This window comes from Mirounga angustirostris, unplaced genomic scaffold (genome assembly GCF_029215605.1).
Source record: "Mirounga angustirostris isolate CCGP_5_RB_7025 unplaced genomic scaffold, mMirAng1.0.hap1 SCAF_5, whole genome shotgun sequence".
NCBI classification, from domain to species: domain Eukaryota; kingdom Metazoa; phylum Chordata; class Mammalia; order Carnivora; family Phocidae; genus Mirounga; species Mirounga angustirostris.
This window is the reverse complement of record NW_026991713.1, coordinates 151,258,195-151,283,056: the sequence shown is the minus strand read 5'-3', so window position 1 is coordinate 151,283,056 and position 24,862 is coordinate 151,258,195. Positions and strand designations below refer to the sequence as shown.

Sequence of the window (24,862 nt, the reverse complement as noted above, 5' to 3'; positions counted from 1 at the left end):
AAAAATATATATATATATACCGCCTCCCCCCAAGTGTTAGAAAAGGCACTTTTTCGTGTGAAATGGGTTTCTGCCTGTAGGCTTTTTTGTTTGTTTGCTCTAGCTATAGAAATCTCTGTAATTTGTTTTAATACATTGTACCCTAACATTTAAATGTTATAGTTAGTATTATAAATAAAAATGCTTTTCAGGTGTTCTTAGATATTGGTGATATTTGACCAAGTATTGGAGCTTCATATTTGTGAGTTTTAAATCATAACAGTAGTGGGGCGCCTGGGTGGCTCAGTTGGTTAAGTGGCTGCCTTCAGCTTGGGTCATGATCCTAGGTCCTGGGATCAAGCCCTGCATCGGGCTCCCTGCTCAGCAGGGAGCCTGCTTCTCCCTCTCCCACTCCCCCTGCTTGTGTTCCCTCTCTCACTGTCTCTCTCTGTCAAATAAATAAATAAAATCTTTTTAAAAAAATAACAATAGTGATTGGAGTTTATAATTTGATATCCATTTGATAGCTCTTATGCGATGGGTGGGGTTAGGGTTTAAAATTTTCATCCCCCAAATATTTGTTCCCACGGAAGTGGATTGGTAGTTACATTATTGCTTTACCATTTGTGACAGCATTTCAAAATAATCTCTTCTAGCCCAGGGAAAGGTTACTAAATAATGCAGTAAATCACATTTTTTGAATAAAGCCTTTTCTTCCCCTTCTCTCCACCCCCGATTCAGTAACTCTCTGGTGCACACTGTTTGTTCTTTCTGTGGGGAAGCAGCATGGCCACCTTAACGGGGACGTTCGCAAGGTGCAGACTAGAACTCCGTGCCCATCTCTGTGGTGGTGCCCTTGTCTGGATCCCGCATGGGGGCGGGGGGACTGATCTGTGAGGTCAAACAAGTGGGTCGACACATTGTTCTTTTCTTTGGCAGCTTAGAGTCTGCTAGGAGAGGCTCCCTTCTCAGTGGAGAGGGCTTTCTCGAGAGGTCAGGCTCAGGAGGCCAAGTCCACTAAGTGGTTTATTGTATCACACATTTTATGTAATTATTTCAGGATAATTTTTACTTATTTGTAATTGAGCTTATTCTTTGGAGCTTTTACCTCCTGGATTCTCCAAATAATTTTATTATTCTCAGAACAGTTTACTTCCAAGAGTAATTTTTAAATTCTCTCACAAGTTAGAAATTGGTCAGCTTAAGATGTTGATGTGCATACAGTCAGAAATGATAGAGAGATTTCCTTTCACTTTGTGATCTCTTAAGCCAGTAGTCATAAATGAAATGAATTGGGGAATTTTGGTTGTGCCTCAATTAGGATTTTTGAGGTTGAGCTATAGCCAAATGCCAAATTAATTAAATAAAATCTCAGGACTGCATTTATTTTGGTCTTGGCTGGCATTAAAGCAATCCTTTTGAGTATAACATTTCAGCATATTAATAATGATATGTGTAAACTTATTCATAACTCATAACCTTCCTCTGTAATTTTCAGAAACTTTGCTATACCACGGTCAGTTAAAAAGTTTTCTTTTTAAATAGGGCTCTCTCCTAGTTTTTACAGAGGACAGCACTGTAGGAATATGAGCCTGTGTTCCTTGCACTCAGCTTTCAGATCATCTGACTGGGCAACTACAGTAACAAAAATTTCACTGTTTAGGGTCTAAGAATGCCAATTTTTTTTTTATCTCTTATTTTTAAAAATACTTAAAAAAATAAAATGAATACATGCTCATTGTAGAAGATTGAGGAGAGTCACACAACACATCAACAGAATAAAAAAAAAAATCACCTACCGAATTAAAAAAAAAATCATCTAGAAATAATCATGTTGACCTTCTGGTATATTCTTCCTGTATTTTGCCTCTTTATCCTGTGTGGGTATAATCATACTATAGACAGAACTTTAGGTTTTGCTTTTTTCATTAATAGTCGTGTGAAGTTTTTTTAATGATTTCAACTCTGTGAAAACTGGCTGCATTAGTTAAATAAGTCACCCGGTCGATATACCATAATTTACCCAACGTTGTTATTATTCTAGAGTTTTTAGGTTATATTTCAGTTATCGTGCTATAATTAACACTCTCAGACCTCTTTGGGCACAAGAATGTTGTGTGAAGAAGGAACTCCAAATGCAGAATTATAAGTCTCTGCAATTTCACTTGGCCTGTGTATGACATAATTTGGGGTTTTTTTTTTTTTCCTCCAAGTAGGCTCCACGCCCAGCATGGAGCCCAACATGGGGCTTGAACTCATGACCCTGAGATCAAAACCTGAGCTGAGATCAAGAGTCAGATGCTTAACCAACTGAACCACCCAGGAGCCCCATGATTTTTGGTTTTATTTATTTTTTATTTTTATTTTTTTAAATAAGCTAATTTTTTTTTTTTTTAAGATTTCATTTATTTATTTGACAGAGAGAGACACAGTGAGAGAGGGAACACAAGCAGGGGGAGCGGGAGAGGGAGAAGCAGGCTTCCGGCTGAGCAGGAAGCCCGATGCGGGGCTCGATCCCAGGACCCTGGGATCGTGACCTGAGCCGAAGGCAGATGCCCAACGACTGAGCCACCCAGGTGCCCCTGATTTTTGGTTTTAAGAAAAAGTTTAAAAATTAGAATTTCTGGGATGCCTGGGTGACTCGGTTGTTAGGTGTCTGCCTTCGGCTCAGGTCACGATCCCAGGGTCCTGGGATCGAGCCCCCGCATCGGGCTCCCTGCTCAGCCGGAAGCCTGCTTCTCCCTCTCCCGCTCCCCCTGCTTGTGTTCCCTCTCTCACTGTGTCTCTGTCAAATAAATAAATAAATAAAATCTTTAAAAAAACAAAATCAGAATTTCTCATATTGTTAGATTGCCCTGTGCAAAGGTTCTATCAGTTTGTAATCCATACAGTGTTAGTTATTTGTTTTTTTAAAAAAATGTTATTAGCAGTTCTTTGATTACTGAGGTAAGATGTATTTTCTTTGTTTGGTTTTTTTTCTTTACAAATGGACCCTCATGCATTTTATTATGTTTTGTTTTTGTTTTCTCCAACTTTTTATTTTGAAAATTTCAAACCTGTAGATAAGATAACAACTTTGTCATATCTGCTTTATCTCCCCATCATGCGCACACAGACATGCACACACGTTCATAACATATACATTATATCAACAAGTATATATATTTTCTCTATTATAGAATATTTATGATATTAGTATGGTCTCATGTTCAGGCCATAGTTAAATTTCCTCAAATGTCCTAGTTAATGTCTCTTACAGTTTTGTGTTTTTTTTGATCCAAGATCCAGTAAAAATCATGCATTTCATCACCATGGCTCTTCAGTGTTCTTTAATCTGGAACAGTCCCCCAGCCTGGTTTTGTTTTTCATAACGTGGACAATTTTTGAAGAGCTCAGGCCCGTTGTCATTTTGCAGGGTCCTTCCGTGTGGCTTTGTCTGTCCCATGATGAGATTCAGAGGAAGTGCTTTGGTGGGAGTACCGCATAGGTGATGTGTTCTTAGTACATCATGCCGAGAGGCATGTGACGTCAGTTTGTTCCACTATTACTGATGTTTTGTTAGATGAGCTACTTAAACGGTGACTTCCACTCTTTCGACTGTAGCTTTACCCCTTTGTGATTAATAAGTGCTCTGTGGGCCCTGTTGTGTGAGGATGTCATTCATTCAGAGTACACATTGTCAGAGCAGCCCTAGAGTTACTGGGAAAAGCTTCATTGCATCTGATTTTGTGAATTGTGTGCTTTTCTTACTGATTTGTAAGTATACTTTCATTATGATGATTTATTTTCAGTAGTTAGTGAGCCAGGAGTTAGTAGGTACTAAATGCTTTTCTAAAATCTTCCTAACAACTCTGTGAAACACACGTATGATTTCCTCCCCTTCATTTCACAGAAGAAGTGGACACCTAAAGAGATTAATTCTGGGTTTTGTTTTGGCAAATATTTGCCCTAGTTTGTTGTCTTCTTCTTCATACAGGTATGTTTTGCTACACCAGAGCTTTACATTTTTCTGTAGTAACAGCTATGACTTTCTTTTATAGTTTCTACCTTTGGCGTCTTACTTAGAAGCATCAAGTATTTACTCTATTAGGAATGAGTTTTGCTTAAATGACACCCATCGGCAAATAGGGTTGACAGATTTTGCGTAAATGTGTCCCAAATACTGTATGGAATGTACTAATCCTAAAAAATGGTCGCTTATTTGAAATTCAGCTTTACCTGAGTTTTCTGTATTTTTATTTGCTTTTTCTCCATAGCGCTACACAGACACGGTGTATTTTCAGTTTTTGGTTTAGTGTCTGTGTTCTTCCACTGGAATGTAAACTCCATGGAGTCAGGATTTTTTTTTTTTTAATTTTAAAATTGAGGTTTAACATACATATAGAAAAGTGCATGTGATATAAATGTACATCTCAGTGAATTATCTCAAAGTGACCATACCCATAGAATCCCCATCCAGCACGGCAGAGATTTTAATTCTAAATAGATTTTCATGCCTAAAGTAGTACCTCACATATAGTGGGTGATCAGCACATATTTGTAGTGCATCAGTGTTATAACTTGTAAGCTAGGTATTCAGGTTACTTTTGTCCAAATAACTAGCTGGAGGATTTACTGATTATTTATTGTTTGGTTATAATCCCCTTGAAAAGCATAATTTTTAATGAATATGAGTAGCATATTACTTAGTTATTACCTTACTGTGGAACATTTAAGAGGTTTGTTTGTGATTTTTTGGGTTTTTTTAAGATTTTATTATTTTTTTTCTTTTTTATTTATTTATTTTTTATTCTTACGTTAATCCCCATACATTACATCATTAGTTTTAGATGAAGTGTTCCATGATTCATTGTTTGTGCATAACACCCAGTGCTCCATGCAGAATGTGCCCTCCTCAATACCCACCACCAGGCTAACCCATCCTCCCACCCCCCTCCCCTCTAGAACCCTGTTTGTTTTTCAGAGTCCATAAGATTTTATTTTTAAGTAATCTCTATACCCAGTGTGGGGCTAGAACCTACAACCCTGAGATCAAGTCTCATGCTCTACCGAATGAGCCAGCCAGGCGCCCCTATGGTTTTTTAAATGTACGTGTGTACATTTTGATCTCCAAACCTCTTTGTGCGTAAAAAAAATAAGTCCTCATTTCAGTTTGTTTTCTTAGACTGGTTTCCTAAAAGAGGAATTGCTAGGTCAAAGGATAGGAGTGTCTCTAATCCCCTTCTCGTGTAGACAGAACATTCCCTGACATTCTGTGGACTGTCTGCTGAAGAAGGCACACAGAAGGAATTGACACCATGGCCCCATGTTCCCTGCTTCCGAGAAAAGTGAGAGTAGGTAGCCAGTGTGCGGCAGTTTCATTGACATCATTCTCCTTGGTTGGTAAAGTGACTGAATGCCTTGGGTTGGAATGCAGTTCCTCTCCTTATATAAGCTACCAGACTTTGGCAAGTTGGTCAACAGGTCTCAGTTTTCCCCTCTATACCGTGAGGGTAGCATCGGCAGTGTGTGCCACGTGGGACGTAGTCTCAGCACGTGCTAGGTGCTGCTCAGGTGCACGGGGCCCCTGCTGCCCACAGCTCGCCCAGGCCCTGGTCCGGACCAGTCAGATGAGCTGATTGATGCTGGGGGACCTTCACCCAGGCCCATACTTGTAAGTCCGTGAGGGCCAGGGCATGAGCTTGCAGGACCTTCCCATCATACCCACACATATACGTGGGTTAGAACCCCTTTTGGACAGATTTATTTAAACTGTGAAAGCACACCCTCACAGCGTGGTCTGCCCCTGCATTTCCTTGCTTGTCCCCGATACATCCATTTCTGGCCCCTTTGCTGGAAAAATAGGTAATTGCATTACCCTTTTCTTGTACCAGTCAGCTCTTTCCAGGACTGCTTCTAACTATAGAGAACGCCTTACAGCTCCGTGAATGTCGTTTGTGAATGTAGAGTACAAATTGTCTTGTGTAAATTACTGTGTGTACATTACATTCACCTCCTTGCTGCCAAGAAGAGAAAGTGGGGGTTTCTTCCTCCTTCTGATATTCTTACTCTCCCAGAAAAGAGAATTGGTCATTCATTCAGCTAATATTTATTACTAAGGGCCTCTGCGGGAGAACATTATTCTTAAACTTCTAAACTTTCACTAAATACCCCTAACACCAAAGGAGAGCAGATAGGAACGCTCAAGGGCATTGGGGAAGGGGAGAGGGGGGTGGAAGGAGAGAGAAAGGTGGAAGTTGGAATTTCTGTGCCGTCTTGTGTTTTATTTAAACCATTCTCACAAATTTTAAAAAAATTCCACTCTCTAATACATCTCTTTTATTTTAATATTAAATGTTTTAAATCATCAGGTTAATTATTTAGCTTTTCTTCCCCGATCTCCAGTAAAATTCATGCTCTAGGACATTTGGCCCTGGTTTTTCAGTGGCTTGTCATGATGGCGAGCGCATGGCTGATCGGAAGCAGCGGGGAAATAGCCGTGTTAGATATTGTCTCCTGGAGAAATGTCACTGGTGACACAAGATGACTGAAGCACGCTCCTGGTCTTCCGAGGACTGGCCTGGGTGTGTGTGTGTGATTGGAGGACAGGCACAAGGCGTAGGGGGGTCCGGGCACAGTTACCTCATTGCCATTTTTCAGCTGGAGTGGATTCAGATGTACTTATTTGGAGGAGTTACTCTTTCGGTAGCGAGACTGGTTTTTCTTGTCACTCCAGTCAGTGAAAGTGTGCATCCAAGTGAGTCGGAGATGAGATGGGAGATAGGGGTCCGCTCTGGCCACATGACCATCAGTCCTCGCGTTCTGCTGGTGGTGAGCCTCCCACCGCCCAGAAACGCGGGTGTGCACGCACGTGTGTTCAGTAGCATGGGTCTCCTGTGCCGGCCGCCTTCTGCCTCTGGTGTTGTGAGTGAAGGAATGCGGTGTGTTCCGACTGCGGCGGGAGGCACAGCCACGAGGGATGCCAGGGTGGCGCCTCCAGAGGGCATCTTCAAGGGTCACTGGGACCAACGCAGTTTGCACCTTTAGTCTCCCCACACACGTGCATGCTGTTGCAACTCCCCCGTGCGGTTGCTTGCCCTGCAGCCAGTGTTGGAAGCACCTCGGCTCAAAGATAAGAAAACAGTGGTCCAGAGAGGTGAAGTGGTGGTCCCTCAGTCCGGCAATAACTGTCCCACCCCCAGAATCCATCCTCATCCCACTGGGCCACTTGGCTCGTACAGTTTCATTAAAATCTTTTAACTTGTGAAGCGGTCACACTTTTTTTTTTCCTCTCCTTAAATAATCCAAACAGCATTTAGTCAAGGTGTCCAGGGAACCAAGGACAGGGTGGGCCTGAGCTCTCTCTGGCTTGAGCTGGAGAAAGAACATGCCCGATCAGTGGGCCTTCCGCTCCTTGCCTGTGACTCTCAGGCTGCCTTCAGGTAGCCACTCCTGCTAGTTCCCCAGGGAGCGGCTTTGCAGGGAGAGCGGGTGCAGGGGGACGCCACCAGCTGTGAGCTGACACGAAGCAGCTTCCAGCCAGGCTTCTGAGGATTCTCATAAAATGTGGCCTGTGAGTTGGTGGGGATTGTTTTTTCTACCTGCTTCACCAGGAAGCCCCCTCTCGGCTTGCGGCTGACCGGTGGCTCAGGGTGGGGTAGGAGGTTCACTTGGCTCTCTGCCTGCAATGTAACATTTGCTGTCTCTTCTGTTCTCTTTCATGTATCCACTTGAAAGTAGAAGCTGGACACTTTGACTACCAAATCAAGTCCTGGGGGGAATTAGGTACTGAAAACATGTTCTTTTTTTTTTTTTTTTTTTTTTTTTTAAGATTTTATTTATTTATTTGACAGAGAGAGACGCAGCGAGAGAGGGAACCCAAGCAGGGGGAGTGGGAGAGGGAGAAGCAGGCTTCCCGCCGAGCAGGGAGCCCGGTGAGGGGCTTGATCCCAGGACCCTGGGATCATGACCCTAGCCGAAGGCAGACGCTTAACGACTGAGCCACCCAGGTGCCCCCCCCCTTTTTTTTATTTTAATAGTAGTCAACATTACTTCATTTGTGGTTCAGGCCTGTGGACTGCTAAACCCTGAGGATGATGGAGAGCCGCAGTCTGGAGCCGTGTACCTCCTTGTTGCGGGGTTGGTGTTGACGAATCCATTTGTAGCCTTAGAAGCAAGCCAGGCTTCTTGTTCTGTGGCTGAAGGCCTCTCACTGCTGCCCCAGACTGGCACGGGGCACTGTCTGTGAGCTTGCTGGGAAAAATGTGCTCCCTGGAGCTTTCGACCTGGGTCCCAGGGAAGTTGCTGTCACACAGTCCTGTTTCTCTTCATTAAAATCATAATGCAATTCTATGCAAAGGCAGGGTAAGTAAATTCAGTCACTACACAAACATAAACTTGAGTTTACATGCTTTAAATTGAGGCGGCTTGTGTTAGAGGCATGAGTGGTGGGACTTCAGAGTTATAATTTAAAGGATGGAGGTGTTTTTCTAGGGAAAAGTAATTGTAGAGTACTATTTATTTATTTTTAAAGAATTTTTTTTTTAATTTTTATTTTAGAGAGAGAGCACATGCACAAGCAGGGGGAGGAGCAGAGGGGGAAGGAGAGGGAGGTGGGAAAGAATCTCAAGCAGACTCCACACTGAGTGTGGAGCCTGACATTTGGCTTGATCTCACAATCCTGAGATCACAACCTGAGCTGAAACCAAGAGTTGGATGCTTAACGGACTGAGCCACCCAGGCGCCCCTAGAGTACTTTTTAAAATCCATGGATGCTGCGTTATCAAGCATTCTGTGTTCTCTATCGATATATGACTTTCAGAAGTTGTTCTTCAATTTCCTAATTTGTGTCGAGTATTTTGTTGTTGCAGGAAAACCCTTGGGTCGTTGGGTATTTTAGGATAAAACATACAGAACATTCCAAGATACTTTAAAGTGTAGTGCGGTCATGACATCTGCCATTCTGTTACTTTTTTCATGTAAATAAATGGTTTTATTATTTATTTAAATAGGTATTTTGTTTCCTTTTTCTTTTCTTTTTATCATGTAAATGTTTTTAAATGTAATACTTGATTCCATTATCTAACCAGTTGGATTTTGCACTGGATGTCCAAATAGACAAAAAGATCTACATTACTTTCTCGGGATATAGAAAACAAAATGAATATTTAGAACAACTTAAGAGACATTAGCAACTCGAGGCAGGAAAGCTTAGCAGTGCCAAATCACTTAAAAAAATCTTCCTTTTCCTCCTGCTAGCAGAAGAATTTCACAGGTTCTTTAAGTGTTCAGGAGCAGTGAAAACTTGTTACTTCTCTGGATTTGGGGAGGCACCACCTTCTGAAAACACTTATCAGAAGGGGAAAGCTGCTCTCTTTGGCTCCATGCTCTCCCCGCCCCCTTCCTCTCCCTGTCCTTCTGTCTCTCTAATCCTCTCTCTCCTTTCTTTCGTTCTCCCGCTTGCTCTCCTGTGTATAGATGAGAGAAATGTCACTGAGTCAGCTTCAGCAGCTTTTGATGGCTTAATGTGCCCTTATCAGACCTGGACGCTGTCTGTTCTGACCATGGAGCCTTGGCAGCAGCAGCCTCCATACCAGGGAAATAAACTTACATAGAAAATAAAGAGGTGAATAGTCTCCCTAAAATCGTGAAGTGTATAGGGAAGTGGTTGGGTAACATTAAAGGGAGAAAAATGATGCAGGCATAGGATGACTGTATTAAATGCCAAGATGGGATGGGACTTTTTTTTTTTTTAATTTTTATTTTTATTTAAATCTTTTTTTTTTTTTTTAAGATTTTATTTATTTATTTGACAGAGACAGAGATAGCGAGGGCAGGAATACAAGCAGGGGGAGTGGGAGAGGGAGAAGCAGGCTTCCTGCCGAGCAGGGAGCCCAATGTGGGACTCGATCCCAGGACCCTGGGATCATGACCTGAGCCGAAGGCAGACGCTTAACGACTGAGCCACCCAGGCGCCCGGGATGGGACTTTAAAATCAAAATAACCCTCATCCAGTTTCATGCTGCCCTTTGGGATGTTTAGTAATCCTTAAGGTTTTAGTGTGCAGCCTACAGATTGGACCCACCAGTGAAATAAATTAGTCGTTGGGCACATCTCAGCAAGGTAAAGAGTCAAACTGATGTGGAAAATGAGACTTAACTTTAATTATTGACTTCTCCTTTGGAGAAGTGTGGGTTTTTATTGGGTATTTCGTTTCTGAAGTCAAACATTGCCAATTCGAACAAATGCATTTCATTGTCCCAAAGCAACCTATATCCGAAGAGCCAATTTCATTCCTTTTGTTAGGAACTGATCCTCTCTCCACAAAGGGTGATCACAAGGCCAGGAGGTCTGGAGGTGGCTGCCCTCAACGTTAAGTGAGGTCGTGTTGGCATTTTTTTGAAACTTTCCAGTGGTGACAGATGGTTTCCTGGGGGCACTGAAGAGGGAGTAGATTTCAGAATGTTCCACATCTTTAGGTGCATTGCAGGGGTGGAGAGTGGAGGAGACGAAAGGCACTGCCCGGGAGAGGGTTCTGGGTCCCAGGGTGGCATCATGGTGCTATCCTGAGAGCGCTGAACGGGGCCAGACTGGGGCGTGCAGGGAACGTTATAGGGAACCAAAAACAGAGCAGTCAGGGTTTCTGTGGAATTGCTGCGACTCCCTTACCAGGTTGGGAGAGGCTGCTTTTCGGTGGCTGACACCCTCCCTCCCAGGGGGGATGACTCACCTTGCAGGTGAGATAGCTCTGCCCTACCTGGCTGATAAGGGTCTGTCATTCTTCTCTCTCCAGGTCCCCTCCTTCCCTCCTGGTTTCACTTGGTTAATAAATAAGCTGAGTCATGAGGTGTAAGTAAATTCGTTTATCAAATGAAAACCACATCAAAACATCCAGCAGAGACATTTAATGAAAGTGTAAATATTGCGGCACAGCATCACCCATATCTGGTTGGCTTATATGCAAACAGACTTTGGGGCGCCTGGGTGGTTCAGTCGCTGGGCGTCTGCCTTCGGCTCAGGTCACGATCCCAGGGTCCTGGGATCGAGCCCCACATCGGGCTCCCTCCTCGGCGGGAAGCCTGCTTCTCCCTCTTCCACTCCCCGTGCTTGTGTTCCTTCTCTCGCTGTGTCTCTCTGTCAAATAAATAAATAAAATCTTTAAAAAAAAAAATTTATTTTTAAGTAATCTCTATACCCAACATGGGGCTCGAACTTACAGCCCTGAGATCAAGAGTCACGTGCTCTACTGAGCCAGCTAAGCACCCTGAAATACAGTTAAATTTAAAAAGCAAGTTGCAGGGGTGCCTGGGTGGCTCCGCCGTTAAGCGTCTGCCTTCGGCTCGGGTCGTAATCCCGGGGTCCTGGGATCGAGCCCTGCATCGGGGTCCCTGCTCAGTGAGAAGCCTGCTTCTCCCTCTCCCACTCCCCCTGCTTGTGTTCCCTCTCTCGCTGTCTCTCAAATAAATAAAAATTTAAAAATAAATAAATAAATAAACACACGACTTTAAGCTTTTCACTGTTGAAACCTTTAAATCTGAACATGTAGCTATTCTGTCAGGCTTTTTGCAACCGTGGCCATGGGAAGTCGAGAAAAGATGGGGCACTGATGCCTTATCACCATAGCACTAATATTGTGGCAGATTTAATGCTTCATCACCAGCTCAACAAGCCGCCAGACGTATTGTCTTGTGCCTACAGTCTACATTTTTATTGGGTGCATATCTGTATCTGGCATCCCGAGTGGCGTTGGTGAGAACTAGTCCGGATTAAAGAACCCACTTCACCCTGCCTGTGGACCCAGCCACTTCCCCCAGCCAGCGGTTCAGTTACATGGAGGCTCTGATTGGTGAATCGGTTATGTCCTAGAAGTTCTTTTGTTGATTAACCTTTTAGAACACGAAGCGCATTGTCCCACAGAAATGCCGTGTTGAATGGTGGGTGTCAGCGAGCCGTGGTGTGTTTCAGACTCCGGGTCAGGGCCCATTAGTGGGTCAGGAACTCAGTGCTGGTGGACCGCAGTCTGAAAAAAGAAGGTAGGAAGAGACAGAACAGAAGGCATCAGAGTGGGTTGCGTGTAGTTCAGGTGGGTGCTGTTTGGTGATGCTCTTGCAGCTTAAAACCTGTTGCACGCGGTGTGCTGCCCTTGGGGCCCGAGCGGCTCCCCCGCAGGGGCGTTGTGCCCGCGGTGCCTTACATCTGGCCATTTCCACTGTCTGGCACTGTGACGTCAGGCAAGGCACTTGTCTGGGGCTCCGTTTTGTCATATTCACAAGGGGGCTGTTTTGTGGAGGTAGGATTAGAGCTGGGAGAGCACGTGTGGAAGCGCATGAAAATGCTAAGTTACTACAGAATACAGGATAACATATTAGGGTGAGAGCTCATATTGCACTTTGGGCAGCGTAACCGTGCTATAAACCATGATTATTTTTCACTTCTACTCCTTTGTGATATATATAGGCAGACCTTAAAGATACTGTTATATAAGGTGCCTGGGTGGCTCAGTCGTTAAGCGTCTGCCTTCGGCTCAGGTCATGATCCCGGGGTCCTGGGATCGAGCCCCGCATCGGGCTCCCTGCTTGGCGGGGAGCCTGCTTCTCCCTCCACCCCTCCCCGCTGCTTGTGATCTCTCTCTGTCTCTGTCTCTCTCTCTCATAAATAAATAAAATCTTTAAAAAAAAAGATACTGTTAGGGGCGCCTGGGTGGCTCAGTTGGTTAAGCAACTGCCTTCGGCTCAGGTCATGATCCTGGAGTCCCCGGATCGAGTCCCGCATCAGGCTCCCTGCTCGGCAGGGAGTCTGCTTCTCCCTCTGACCCTCCTCCCTCTTGTACTCTCTGTCTCTCATCCTCTCTCTCTCAAATAAATAAATAAAATCTTTAAAAAAAAAAAAAGATACTGTTATATATAAGAGCATAACTAAGGCACAGACTGTTTGGTCTTCCCTAGAGTAGAATTTATTCAGTGTTCTTGACTGTTAGGATCTGCTGGTTTGGATCTGCTGTTTTGTAGAATCTAGATTTTTGATTTTACTTTAAATTATTCCCGTGTAGTTGAGACATCAATCTTGATTTTCTCCCAGGAAGTAGGAAGCACAGTGTAAATTACTTAGGTCTTTTTGCTGTCTGTCAGGTTCACGGGGGACTGGTAAGTATGGGATTGCTTCCCAGTTCTTATTTTCACTTGTGCATTTTGTCTTAAATAAAAGAGGGGGGGCATTCTTTCTCTTTCTCTCTCCTCTCCTCTCCCCTTCAAGGTAATTCTCATTTCTAAACTTATTTGGAAGTCTTTCTGCTCCTGTTTGACTCCATCCTAAAATTCCTTCTTAACTTCTGCGCATCACACCATCTTTTAAGGAGCTTTGTGGGCCCTTGAGACCTTCTTTTGTGTGTTTGTTTGGCTTAGGTTTAGAGTGGCTACTTTGTTGCTGACCTTGAGGGGCAGGTTAAAATAGTCAGAACATGGCATCAAAGTCAGGGAGGCCTGTAAAAATAGAATTTACTGCCCAACTTGTGGGGTTGTTTTGAGGAGTAGCAGCGCAGGCACATGGGTAACACCACACAGAAGGCCACTCTCTCTGGCTGGGTCTTGTCAGGAACTGGCTCCATGGCCTGTTCTCCTTCCCTTGTCCTCTCAGTCTCCAAACCCGGGGCTCTCAGGAAGACCCAGTCCCTCCACCCAGGAAACAGCCAACTTCCAGGGGCAGCTTCCTACCCCCAGATTCATAAAGCTCTGCACCCACAACTCTCTTCTCTCAGAAGTGGATCCCACCCACGTGCTCTGGGCCCCATCTCCTCTCTGGGGCCTCGAGCTGCCCCTTACCCCTGTGCCCACCCCACCCATTGACTTCTTCCCAACACTGTGGAAACCTACTCAATCCCTCCGATCTTTTCAAAAAACTCCCAAGATCCCGGTTTGCCTTTGCTCCTGATTATGTCTTTCCTTCTGCGAAGTCACATGCTCTGCATGCGTCGCCTGCGCCGTGTCACCTCTTACTGTCATCTAGTGGTGGTCTCACACCACTGATCTGCTCTGCTAAGGTCCCTGTGACTTCTGTGCCATAAAGCCACCAGACTCTCCCCTCCTCTTGCCTGTCAGTATATCTGCCTGTTCCTTCTTGAATTCCACAGCACCGTACTTTCTAGGTTGGTCCCCCGCCTCCTCAGCCTGTGGCTTCCCAGGCACCCAGGCCTGTTCTTCCCCATGTGTATGATGATTAAATGTTGGCCTTCCTTGGAGTTCTGTTTGGACTTCTTCTCTTAGTCTGGGCCGTCTCCATTCCCATTCCTGTTCTTTCGCCTTCAGGGACCATGGTCTTGCAGAAACACATGTCAGATCATGTTCTCCCCCTGATTAAGCACCCAGCAGTGGCTCCCACTGCACACTGCGTGGCCACGGGCCTGGTCATGGCCGTGCTTCCTCACTCAGAGATTGGTCACTTCGTGTTGCTTCTGCCTAGGTCACAGTCCCCAACCCCAGTATTCTCCCAACTTTGAAGTCTCAGGAAAGAGTCCAGTGTCTTTTCCTTAGGGAACAGGTCCCTGCATCCTGGGCTTGACCAGCTGCCCAGGGAGCCCCCAGAGCGCCTCTCCATTTCCAACCCTCAGCACACGTGTGGCGCTCCGTACACTGTCCCTCTCCCGGCGAACACAGGGCCTGTGTCTCTGACCCACCCTCACAGCCCCAGTTGCCGAGGCTTAGAAGATGGCATGTTTGTCCCTCAATGAATGGATAGATGAATGAACGAACAGATGAGAATTTAATACATCAGTGTCTGTATTCATAAACTAATGGACGGACAAACAAACGACCAAGTGAGATCTAAGTACCTTTGTTTGTAAAGCAGTTAGCCTAGTTCTTACATACAGTAAGTACTCAGTAAATGGTAGCTTTATTTACTTCTCATCGACTTTTCAGCCAGGAACTATGAAAAGAGAACAAACGCACCACCAGGCTGGTTAATGGAAGCAGTGTTCCTTAGTGACATCACTCATTCGACGCTAAGGTGGTTGGCATGGGCCTCGGGGGGACTTAGAGCCTCACTAGCAACCACTCCCTCACAGTCCACTTTTTGCTGGTTTGGATTTGTCCTTCCCCTCTCCTTCCCTCCTGCCCCCCTCATGTTAAAAGCAGTATGCCTAGGTTCTGGCCTACCTGGTGCTCGCTATCAGTCTGTTGCCTTCCTTTTTCTCCTCTAGACTGTCGGCCTCTTCAGGGCGGAGAATGTCCCATTTCTTCTGCCATGCCCCAGTGCCCTGCACATTACTGAGTCCCAGGGTTTGTTGAATGAATGATTGAGATGAACGTCTGTAAGGCTGATTATGGTGTTGTCAGCGGAGTTCGTGAAAATGATTTGACTTACTTTGGCCTCGGTACAATTTTGAAAAATGATACTTAAAGACTTCTTTTTTTTTTTTAAGATTTTATTTATTTGAGAGAGAGAGAATGAGAGACAGAGAGCATGAGAGAAAGGAGGGTCAGAGGGAGAAGCAGACTCCTTGCTGAGCAGGGAGCCCGATGTGGGACTCGATCCTGGGACTCCAGGATCATGACCTGAGCCGAAGGCAGTCGCTTAACCAACTGAGCCACCCAGGCGCCCCCAAGACTTCTTGATTTTATACTTGTCAAGTACAGGTGATGTACTGGTCCCTGTATTTTCCATTTTCTCTCTGCACTTTTGCATGGGAAAGGTTTTGCTAGATTGCATCCACATTCTATACGACAGCAGTATTCTGTGAGCTCTTGCAGACTCAGGTTATGGGAGGCCCTTCTCCCTTCAGGCTCACCAAGGTGAGGTGAGTTCCAGCTTGCTGATTCTGTGTCAGCTGCAGAACGTCTTCTGTTGGCTCAGGCACAGTTCTTTTGTCTGAACTATAGGTTTTGTGATTTAACAGCAGTAGCCTCGTTAATTAGGCACCTACTATGTACTGGGCCCTGTGCTAAAAGCTTGCTGCGTGCACGCTGTCCACTTTTCCTAGCAGCCTTATAAAGCAGGTAGATGAGCCCATTTTATGGATAAAGAAATGAAGCCACGGAGGCAAGTGAGTTAAGATTTGGGCAGGATTTGAACCCAGGCCTCTGTGGCCTTGGAACCTGTGGTTTTCCCACTTGACTTTGTTGCCTCTTTCTTGGCCTAGGTTTTAAGTAAACATCGTCATATCTACATGTCAGCCTTTATCCACTTTGTAGAGAGTTTTCATTGCCGCTTCCTTGGCCTTTGTTAGAGAACTGGGAGGTGAAATGAGGGTCTAATTGTGGAGGTGAATGGAAGGAGCACGCCGTCGTGGGTGTGACCTGCAGGTGGCGGGGTCTGGGTCACATGCACTTCCTCCTCTCAGCCTTGTCAACACACAGGGCTGCCACCACCCGCCCTCAGCCGTGAGGAGCCAGGGAGGGGGGCTCGGGGGCGCTCTGCACATCTCTGTGGCCTGGCCTCCTGTGTGTCAGGCGCTCTGGGGGAGCCCTCGGGGAGGCAGAGATGACGGGGTCACATGCCTTCTGCCTCTTCCTTCGTTATCTCTGGCTGTCCGACCTCTTCATGGGCCGGGAGCACGTTCGGGTGTCTTCGTGTTCACTCTTTCAGCCTCAGTGCTTTTAAAAAATAATTAGTCTCGGGGCGGCCGGCTGGCTCAGTCAGCGAGCCTGCGACTCTTGACCTCGGGGTTGTGGGTTCGAGCCCCACATTGGGTGGGGAGCTTATTTAATTAAAAAAAAAATCTTTATAAAATAATTACCCTCTGTTGGAGCCGTGCCCACCGCATGAAAGGAAGCACAGGAGACCAGTGTCCTGAGTCCTCACTGGGTGACTGAGGCAAGCCGGCCAGCTTCCCGAGTCTCCTTTCTTTCCCAGCGTCCTGGTGAGGCTCAGGTGGGGCGACACACACCCATTGTCCCTGCCCCAGGGAGCCTGTCTTTAGAGTCAATGCCAGCTCCTCGCTTGCAGTCCAGGGCTCTCGTGCACCAGATCAGGCTTCAACACGGACTTCTCAACTGAAGAGTTTCTGAATTTTCTCTCCTGGGTGGACACAGGCTGCCAACAGATACAAAAGCTATGCTTCTGCACCCCCCTTTCCCGCCGTAATCTTAGATTAACCTCCTGCAAAAGAACCGAGGTAGAACCCCAGCCCTACAAACGTGGCTAGGGCATGGGCCCCAGCCTCCAAGAGCGCTGGGCCTGTTGGGTGAATGTGGGGAACAAGGCAGAATTGTGGCGGGCTCCAGGCCAAGCTGGGCTGCTCCTGAGGGCCTCGACGGCACCCTAGCCTTCTCAGCAAGACTCGAGAAAGGACCGGCTCAGGCGGGGAAGGGGGTACGGCAGAGGGTAAAGCAGAGGGTGCTGCCGCGGGGCTGGCCGGCTCGCCCTGACCTGGCCGAACACGCGGGACAGAAGCCTCACTGCAGCGCCTTAGGCTCTGCCTGCGTCTCGGATCGATTGCGGGGACGTGCAGTCACGAGCACGGGAGAACGTTAGCAGTGACTGATGGGGTTCAGTGTGTTTTGTTGTGAACGCCTTTCTTTAAAGATTTTAAAGTTTGCTTTCACTAGAATCCAAGATAAAAGTCACCATTCTCTTATCTGGTAAAAGTCAAGAAGTGTTCAATCTGTTATCAACCCAACCTGATCAAAATAATACGGAAACATGACAAAACTCATATTCAGTATGTTCCTATTTAGATAAGCCAACACAAAACAGCATTCGGCGTCACCCTGGCGTGGGGTGAAAACCCAAAGTGACAGCACATGGTGCAGGGCCCTGAGCCTCGGCTGTGGGAGGAGGAAAGGGAGGCATCGAGAGGGTCTGAAGGACGCAGGGTTGAGCGTGAAAGCACCCGCTGACACCCAGGGTGCTGCCGGTGGGCTAACGTCCCGGGTTATCGCGTGGAGATTCCTTCTGCTGGGTACACAGAACTGTTGTGGAGAGACGGACAGACTGATTCTCTCGAAGACAGATGTGTATGCCTGCATCAACGCTGAATGGCAACTGTCTGGGACCCTTCCAGTGCGCGTGGTGTCACGAAGAGAATGTAGGCTTTGCTTTGGCTCCTGGCCCAAACACTCGTCAGCTTTGGGACCTTGGGCTAGTCCCTCCTCCTGAGCCTCCCTGCCTTTACCTGTACAGTCAGGATAACCCTATGGTGGGCAGAGTAAGTTTCCAGTAAATGCTTCTCCTTCCTGTAGCAACTGGACTACTAGGAATGTCGGCATCAGACATTGAGACTTAGTGTCGGCTGCGGGTGGCCTTTGCAGATGCTGCACACAGGGCTGAGGGTGCGTCCCTGCCCCACCGATCGCAGCCTGCAGATGGCCAGACGGTGCTGATGTGCCTCGCTTCCTGAGGAAGGTCTGCGACGCAGTGCTCGCTCGCTTGCTCACGCCACACACACCATTCGGGGGCACCGCCGTGTCACTGAGGACATTGAACCTGGAGAGACTCCTACCTCGTCTTCCAGCCACCTTCCGCCTTAGACTGTCTGTACTGGAAATGGCTCTTAGTGCTTAGACAGGATAAACAACAGAAAACCTAAAAGAATTTGTTTGTTTAAGATGTAATGAACATCTGTGAAACCACTGAACCAAAGAACTAAACTATTGCTGATAAATTACATCTCTCTGTTGCTCCTCCTCCTCCCATCTTCCTGCCAGGGGCAACTGCTCTCCTGAAAGTTGTATTGATCATTTTCTTGCTTTTTTGTTCTGTCTCTGACACACACACACACCCCTCCCTGAATATAGTGGATGTTCTGTTTGATTTTTGTTTTAGAATGTATTAAAAAGAGTGTCAGACTGCAAATAGACTTCTGGGACTTGCATTTCTCATTCACCATTATATTCCTAAGATCCATCCATCTTATTATATGTTGCTGTAGTTCATTTATGTTTACTCTGAGACAGTATTCCATTGTGGGACTATTAACACAGTTTTTCCATTCACCTGCTGGTAGAGATTTGGGTTGCTTCTTTCCTTTCCTCTCTCTCGGATAGTGTAAACATTGTGTTCTTTTAAAAAAAGTTCTTGTGGGGCGCCTGGGTGGCTCAGTTGTTAAGCATCTGCCTTCGGCTCAGGTCATGATCCCGGGGTCCTGGGATCGAGCCCTGCATCGGGCTCCCTGCTCCGCAGGAAGCCTGCTTCTCCCTCTCCCACTCCCCCTGCTTGTGTTCCCTCTCTTGCTGTGTCTCTCTCTGTCAAATAAATAAATGAAATATTTAAAAAAAAAAAGTTCTTACATAATACTCATGTATTAATATATGTCTAAGAGTGGAACTGCTGGGTAATAGGATGTGTGAATGGTCAACATTAAGTGAGAATGCGAAGTTGTTTTCCACAGTGGTTATACCAGTAGCGATCCCGTTGCTCCACATCTTCTCAGCCATTGCTCTTAGTGGTCTTTTAAATTTTTTTGCCAGCAAAACACACAAAATGATATTGTTCTCAGAACTTGTCTTTGCCTGAGCTTGAGCGTCTCTTTATGTAATTATTGGCGTTATATACTTCTTTGCTATGAAATGACTGTGCATGCTTTTCCTGTCTTTGCCCCTTTTGTTGTTGAGGGTTTTCTTCTTGTTTTGTAGGCGTTTTTATGTATTCTGGTGCTAATCCTTCACCAGTTCCATGCATTACAAATATCTTCTTCCAGCTTGTGGATTGTCTTCACTCTGAAGTGTCTACTGATGGACAGAAATTTTAATTTAATGGAGTCATACTAATTGACCTTTGTTGAATGCATAACACTTTTTGTGTCTTTATAAATTCTTTCCTGCTTCAAGCTCAGAAAGATACTCATTTATATTTTCTTTTCAAGTTTTCAAAGTTTGCTTCTGACATTTCAGTTCTTCATCCATCTGGAGTTGATTTTTCAGCATGGTGTGACTAAGAATCCAATTTCATTTTTTTCCTATGGATAAACAATTTTTCCAGCTTTTCCTTTTCCACATTCTCTGTCTTGCTGTCTCTGTCAAAAATCAAAGTTTCACAGATGCATAAGTCTGTTTCTAGGCTCTTCTATATTGTTGGTCAGTTTGTTGATCTCTCTCCCATTGCTACACCATCTTAGTTACTCTGGCTTTACAATAAGCTTTTATAGCTTAGCAAGGCAACGTCCCCCTTGTTTACTCTTCTTCAGAAAGGTCTGGGCCTTTTGTTGGCCCATTTGTTCTTCCATTTAACTTTTGGAGTTAACCTTTCCAGTTCCACAGAATAATTGGGGTATAATTTTTGTACAGTAAAGATACCCTCTTTGTTGTACAGCTCTTGTTCAGCAGATGCATACAATCATGTAACCACCACCATAGTGAAGATACAGGACGGCTCCATCACCCCCATAATTCCCTCATCCCCTTTGCAGTTGACCTTCTACCCCAGTCCCTGACTAACCCTGCTCTGTTTTCTATTGAGACTTTTTTAAATTTCGTTTTTAATTTTTTCAGTGTTCTATTAAAATGTAGAATTTCTTTTTATTGGAGTTGCAGTAAATCTATAGATAAATTTTGGAAGGAGTCTATATCTGAAGTCCTCTTGTCCATAATCATAATGTATCTCTGTCAACTTAGTTGGAGAGACTTTGCCTAACAGTAATGGTAAGTTCTTAATTTTTTTTTCAAAGATTTTTCATCTATTTAATTTAATTTTTAGGGAAAGAAGTCTGAAACATTTTAAGTAAGTCTTTAAAACTCCTAGTAAAGGATCCATTTAGAAGACAATTGTCAGTCTAAATAAACATAAAAATACATTAAAAAAAAATATGGCAGACATGCAGCAGTATTATATTAAAAAAAAAAAAATCATGTCTTGGTTCCAAACCGGCTTTGTGGCTTACCTACAAGACTTTGGGCAAGCAGCCTTGCTGCCCTGATCTCAGTCTCTCTTATCTGCGTGGTGACTAGAGCGTCCCTTCCTGGCGGGGCCCCCATGGAGATGAAATGCTGTAATGGGTGCAGAGTGAACAGAGCTGGCTTGGGGAAGCTGTGAGTGGGTGAGCCCACGTGAGGGGAGCTGCCCTCGCTCACCTACCGGGAAGCCGGGCGGGCCCTTGGCATATGTGCGTTGCCCCAGAGGCTCTAACCAAGTGGCGCAACTGAAAGATGGTCTTGAATCATTTCCCTGACAAATTTGGAAAAGGGTAGTGTTGCCAGGCAGCCTGCTCCATGCTGCTTCTGACAGGCAAGCTGGAATCACTGGAGGACACAGCTGACAGCCAATTCATTTTGCTGATTCATCCATTCGAGGAGGGGTGGCTTGGAGCCAGAGCTTGGCTTCCACATTAAAGGCCGAGAGCTCCAGAGCTGCTGGGATGTGAGGGAATGCTGGTGAATGACTGCCGTGTGAAGCCCAGCGGTGAAAAGTGGGTTGTTATTTGTTTCCCCTTTTAAGTGATCCTCATTCCACGTGTGCTCGGATAAATTCCCCGCCGTGGTTAGGGAGTTGTTTGTAACGTTTGTCCCTGGGGCTGCGAGCTCAATTATTGGAAACAACCGGATACTGTTAAATAGATCATCTTGGCTCCTTTATGACCCTATCATCACCTTTGCTTTCATGGGGAATATTGACTCAAGCCTCCTCTTTTACTTGGGAGTCCAAGTGAAACTCGAGAGCGGGGTTATTACAGTTGGCATCCCTCTGGGGCCTGCCTGCAGAATAAACCTGCTGGAATAAAGAATGGATCTTAAAGAGGAAAATCCAGGAGGTGCTTATTTGCCAACAATCAGGACCAAATAATAATGGTAGAATCTGTGGGTTCTTATTATGGATCTCATAGATACTTTAACCCGTAGTAGTAAGATAGTCTTATGCTTACAGGGAAATCACCCCTACGTGAAGTTTGCAGGTGACAGGATAAGCTTAAGAGAGTGGAAATCTTGTCTTGTTTTACTGAATATCTAACATGGTCCCTGGGACAGTGAGCAGTTGCCGGGTGGAAGCATGGGTGGGTGCTGTTTGTTGGATATTTAAATGGTCAGCTGGTTAAATGAATGGAGAAAGTCAGAAATGTGGACGTTGAAAGCAAGAAAAGTAGCTGTCCCAAGGAGTAAGATTTTCGAGAAAGGATCCTGTTTCTGTGGTTCTGTGCTGAGGAGTGACTTTGGTCAGTCGCACATCTCCAGAACTGGATGCTTTTTCTGTTTATCTACTTGGGAGTGAGTCAGAGCACGCTGCTTTGAGCTCACATTTCAGTAACTCACTCTCCTTCTTTGGGAGACTTTGTATAATAGGGAAGTTCTGTAATATTCTGGGGTCCCCCACCCCCTTTTTTTCTCTTTAACTCTAGAATAGGTATTTGAAAAGTTACACAAACTTCTTAGTAAAAATTTGTATTTTTTTGAAGAGTAGAGTTTTGTTTTTGTTTTTGTTTTTTTGTTTTGTGGTGGTACCAGGTGGTGGTGATGTTTTGCTCCTTAGATGGCTAAACGTTTAGGGCATGACATTCTGTAAACCACGGTTGTGCTTGGAAGTTTTAGGCAGATCTGGTCCACTTGGAGCAAAGATGAAAAGCGTCAGGTGTCGGATACGTGGAGCTTCTGCCTCTCATACAATTGTCTTGCCCTCTGACTTAAGGTCCCTGATGGACTGGATTCCTTGTCTGGCGCTGATATACTTAAGGAATGAATTCTTGTCACCACTTGTATTCTGTCGTGCATTCGTTCACATGGTATTTAGTGAGAACGACTCTGTACCAAGAATGTTGCTAGCAGTGGGTACACAGACTCTGCATTTTAGACATCATGGTGCTTGTACAGCTGCCCAGGTACCAAGTCTGCTCCTAACGGCCCGGACCAGCATGGCCAGACGCTCACTGTCTCGCCACCAGTGTGGGTAGTAACCGGTGGTAATGATGGTGGGCTAGGAGAGTGTATGTTCAAACTGCAGGAGCCAGAACCAGCGAATGGCTGCCCATCCGCCAGCAGGTCTCCCATGGATCCTCACTCCCACGCTCCCAGCACATTCTTTCCACTAGCTTCCGAGGAGCAGGCAGCAAAGATTCAAAGGAAACCGACCTGGCCCTAGTGAAATGTTAACGCCAGGGAGGGAATAAGCTCCAGCTCTCAAGTGCTCCTGCCAGCCAGAAGCACATTACAGAGAATTAGCAGTCTTTAAAAGCGGAAGGAGAAGAGCCGTGTCTCAAGTATGGTGGGGATATCTTGAATTTGCAGAGTTCAAAGTGAAGTGCAGAGTGACAGGAAAGGCCCTGGCCTTAGGGTCAGAGCAGCCTGGTTTTGCACCCCAGCACTGCCACTGACCCACGGTGTGGCCCGTGGCAGCCCCCCCTCCTCTGTGCCCCCGCTTTCTCGTGAGTAGAAGCAGTTCCTCCCTTGCAGATGGAGGAACTGTGAGATGAGACACCACGTGGGCAAAAACCCGGGCACAGACAGAGGGTAGACCTTCAGTTTCTGACACAGTGGTCAGCTCTGCTGTCAATATTGCTTTCATTTTCATTTTTAACAAGTAAGGGTTTGCAGTTTTCCCCTTAGTGTTTTTTTTTCCCCCCATTTTCTTACACTGAAAATGAGTAATTTTCAAGCAGTAATGTTACCTGCAGATAGCTTTCACTTACCACCATTATGGTTCTTTATAGTTTACAGAGCACTCTCGGGCCATCAAGAAGATTGGGGCTCAGTGATTCTTTTCTCCAGACGAGAACACTGAGATTTGGAGAGCCCACGGGACATCCCCAAGCCCCCCCCCCCCCAACCCCCCCCCTTCAGCTTCTCAGTGGTGGAGCTGTGGTCAGAACTCAGACCCGAATTTCTGGTTTCTTTGACGACCTCAGGCCACATTTCAAAAGTGACATCTCTGGGGCTAGGCTAGACTTTCTTACACGGATTTTTTTCTTTTCCTTGTAGCTGTCAATACCAGCAAATATGCAGAAAGCTATCGGATCCAGACCTATGCCGAATATGTGGGGAAAAAACACAAGGAGAAGCAGATCAAGAGAAAATGGACAGAAGATACTTGGCAGGAGGTTGAGAGAAAACGGTTAAACACTCAGTGCATATCCTATGCTCTGCAGAATCACTACTACCACACCAATAGGTAAGAGTTCTCGACTGTTGAATTAAAAGGGCAGAGTTGTTCTAGCAATAGCTTTTCTTCCCTCTTCTCACAGGATTGTTAAGTCCTAAATCTGACTTTCGAGAAAGACTTTTTTTCTAACTTTCCACAAAATATCAGAAGTTACTGCTACCCAGATTCCTTCTGTGCCTTGTAGACCTGCAGCTCTTGCAGTTAACAAACTTGTAAAACCCCCTTGAGGCAGACAGGATATGTGTCATTCCCATTTCAGGGGTGTGGAAGCAGAGGCTCTGCGACCCGCCCATACGTTCAGTGAAGGAACAGGGTCAGAGCTGAATTCATCTGGGTCCGATCCACCCTCTCCTCCTCCCTGCAGTCCGCCCTGATGCTCCTGCTTGGGCTTCCGACCTCATTTCGGATCCCTTGGAGACACTGAACCACATGCCTGCTGTAGAAAGAGAACTTGACATACTTCCCCTCATTACCCAAAATCCTTCCCTCAGGAGATACGTAGTGGTCACTTGTTGTATCTCTGTGAAACGACAAAATGTGGGTAAGAAAATGGGGGAAAGTTCATTACAGAAAATGATAAAGATTAGAAAAGTGTGAACTGACTGAAGAATATTAGCCATAATCCCATCACCCAGAAGCAATCACTGTTAATATTTTGGATTGCCCTCTATGCTTTTTAAATGGCCTTTCAGAGATTTAAAAAATGGAGATAATAGGGGCGCCTGTGTGGCTTGGTCAGTTAAGCTTTTGACTCTTGATCTCAGCTAGGGTCTTGATCTCAGGGTCGTGGGTTCTGGCCCCTCATTGGGCTCTGTGATGGATGTGAAGCCTACTTAATAATCAAGACATAATATACAATAAAATGAACAGATCTAAAATGTTAGCTCAGAGT

General features: G+C 45.5%; 1 protein-coding gene and 1 long non-coding RNA gene across 9 annotated transcripts in view; one reads left to right on the top strand and one right to left on the bottom strand.

Annotated features, from left to right (window-relative positions):
- The window catches only part of PARN (poly(A)-specific ribonuclease), a 305,400-nt gene that overhangs the window by 91,177 nt on the left and 189,361 nt on the right, over positions 1 to 24,862 (top strand). For all 8 annotated transcript variants that reach the window (XR_010411849.1, XR_010411850.1, XM_045875009.3 and 5 more), the window contains exon 22: positions 23,790 to 23,979. Coding sequence is in view for 6 of the 8 variants with exons in the window: in XM_045875009.3 (XP_045730965.2) it covers positions 23,790 to 23,979 (190 nt within the window). In the remaining 2 variants the exon portion in view is untranslated. The remainder of the gene's footprint in view (positions 1 to 23,789; positions 23,980 to 24,862) is intronic.
- LOC123844477 (uncharacterized) lies at positions 10,857 to 20,875 on the bottom strand. The gene is made up of 3 exons (XR_006790785.3): positions 20,768 to 20,875; positions 11,844 to 11,977; positions 10,857 to 11,091 (listed from the first exon to the last, which is right to left on the bottom strand). It is a non-coding gene; the product is annotated as an uncharacterized LOC123844477 (long non-coding RNA).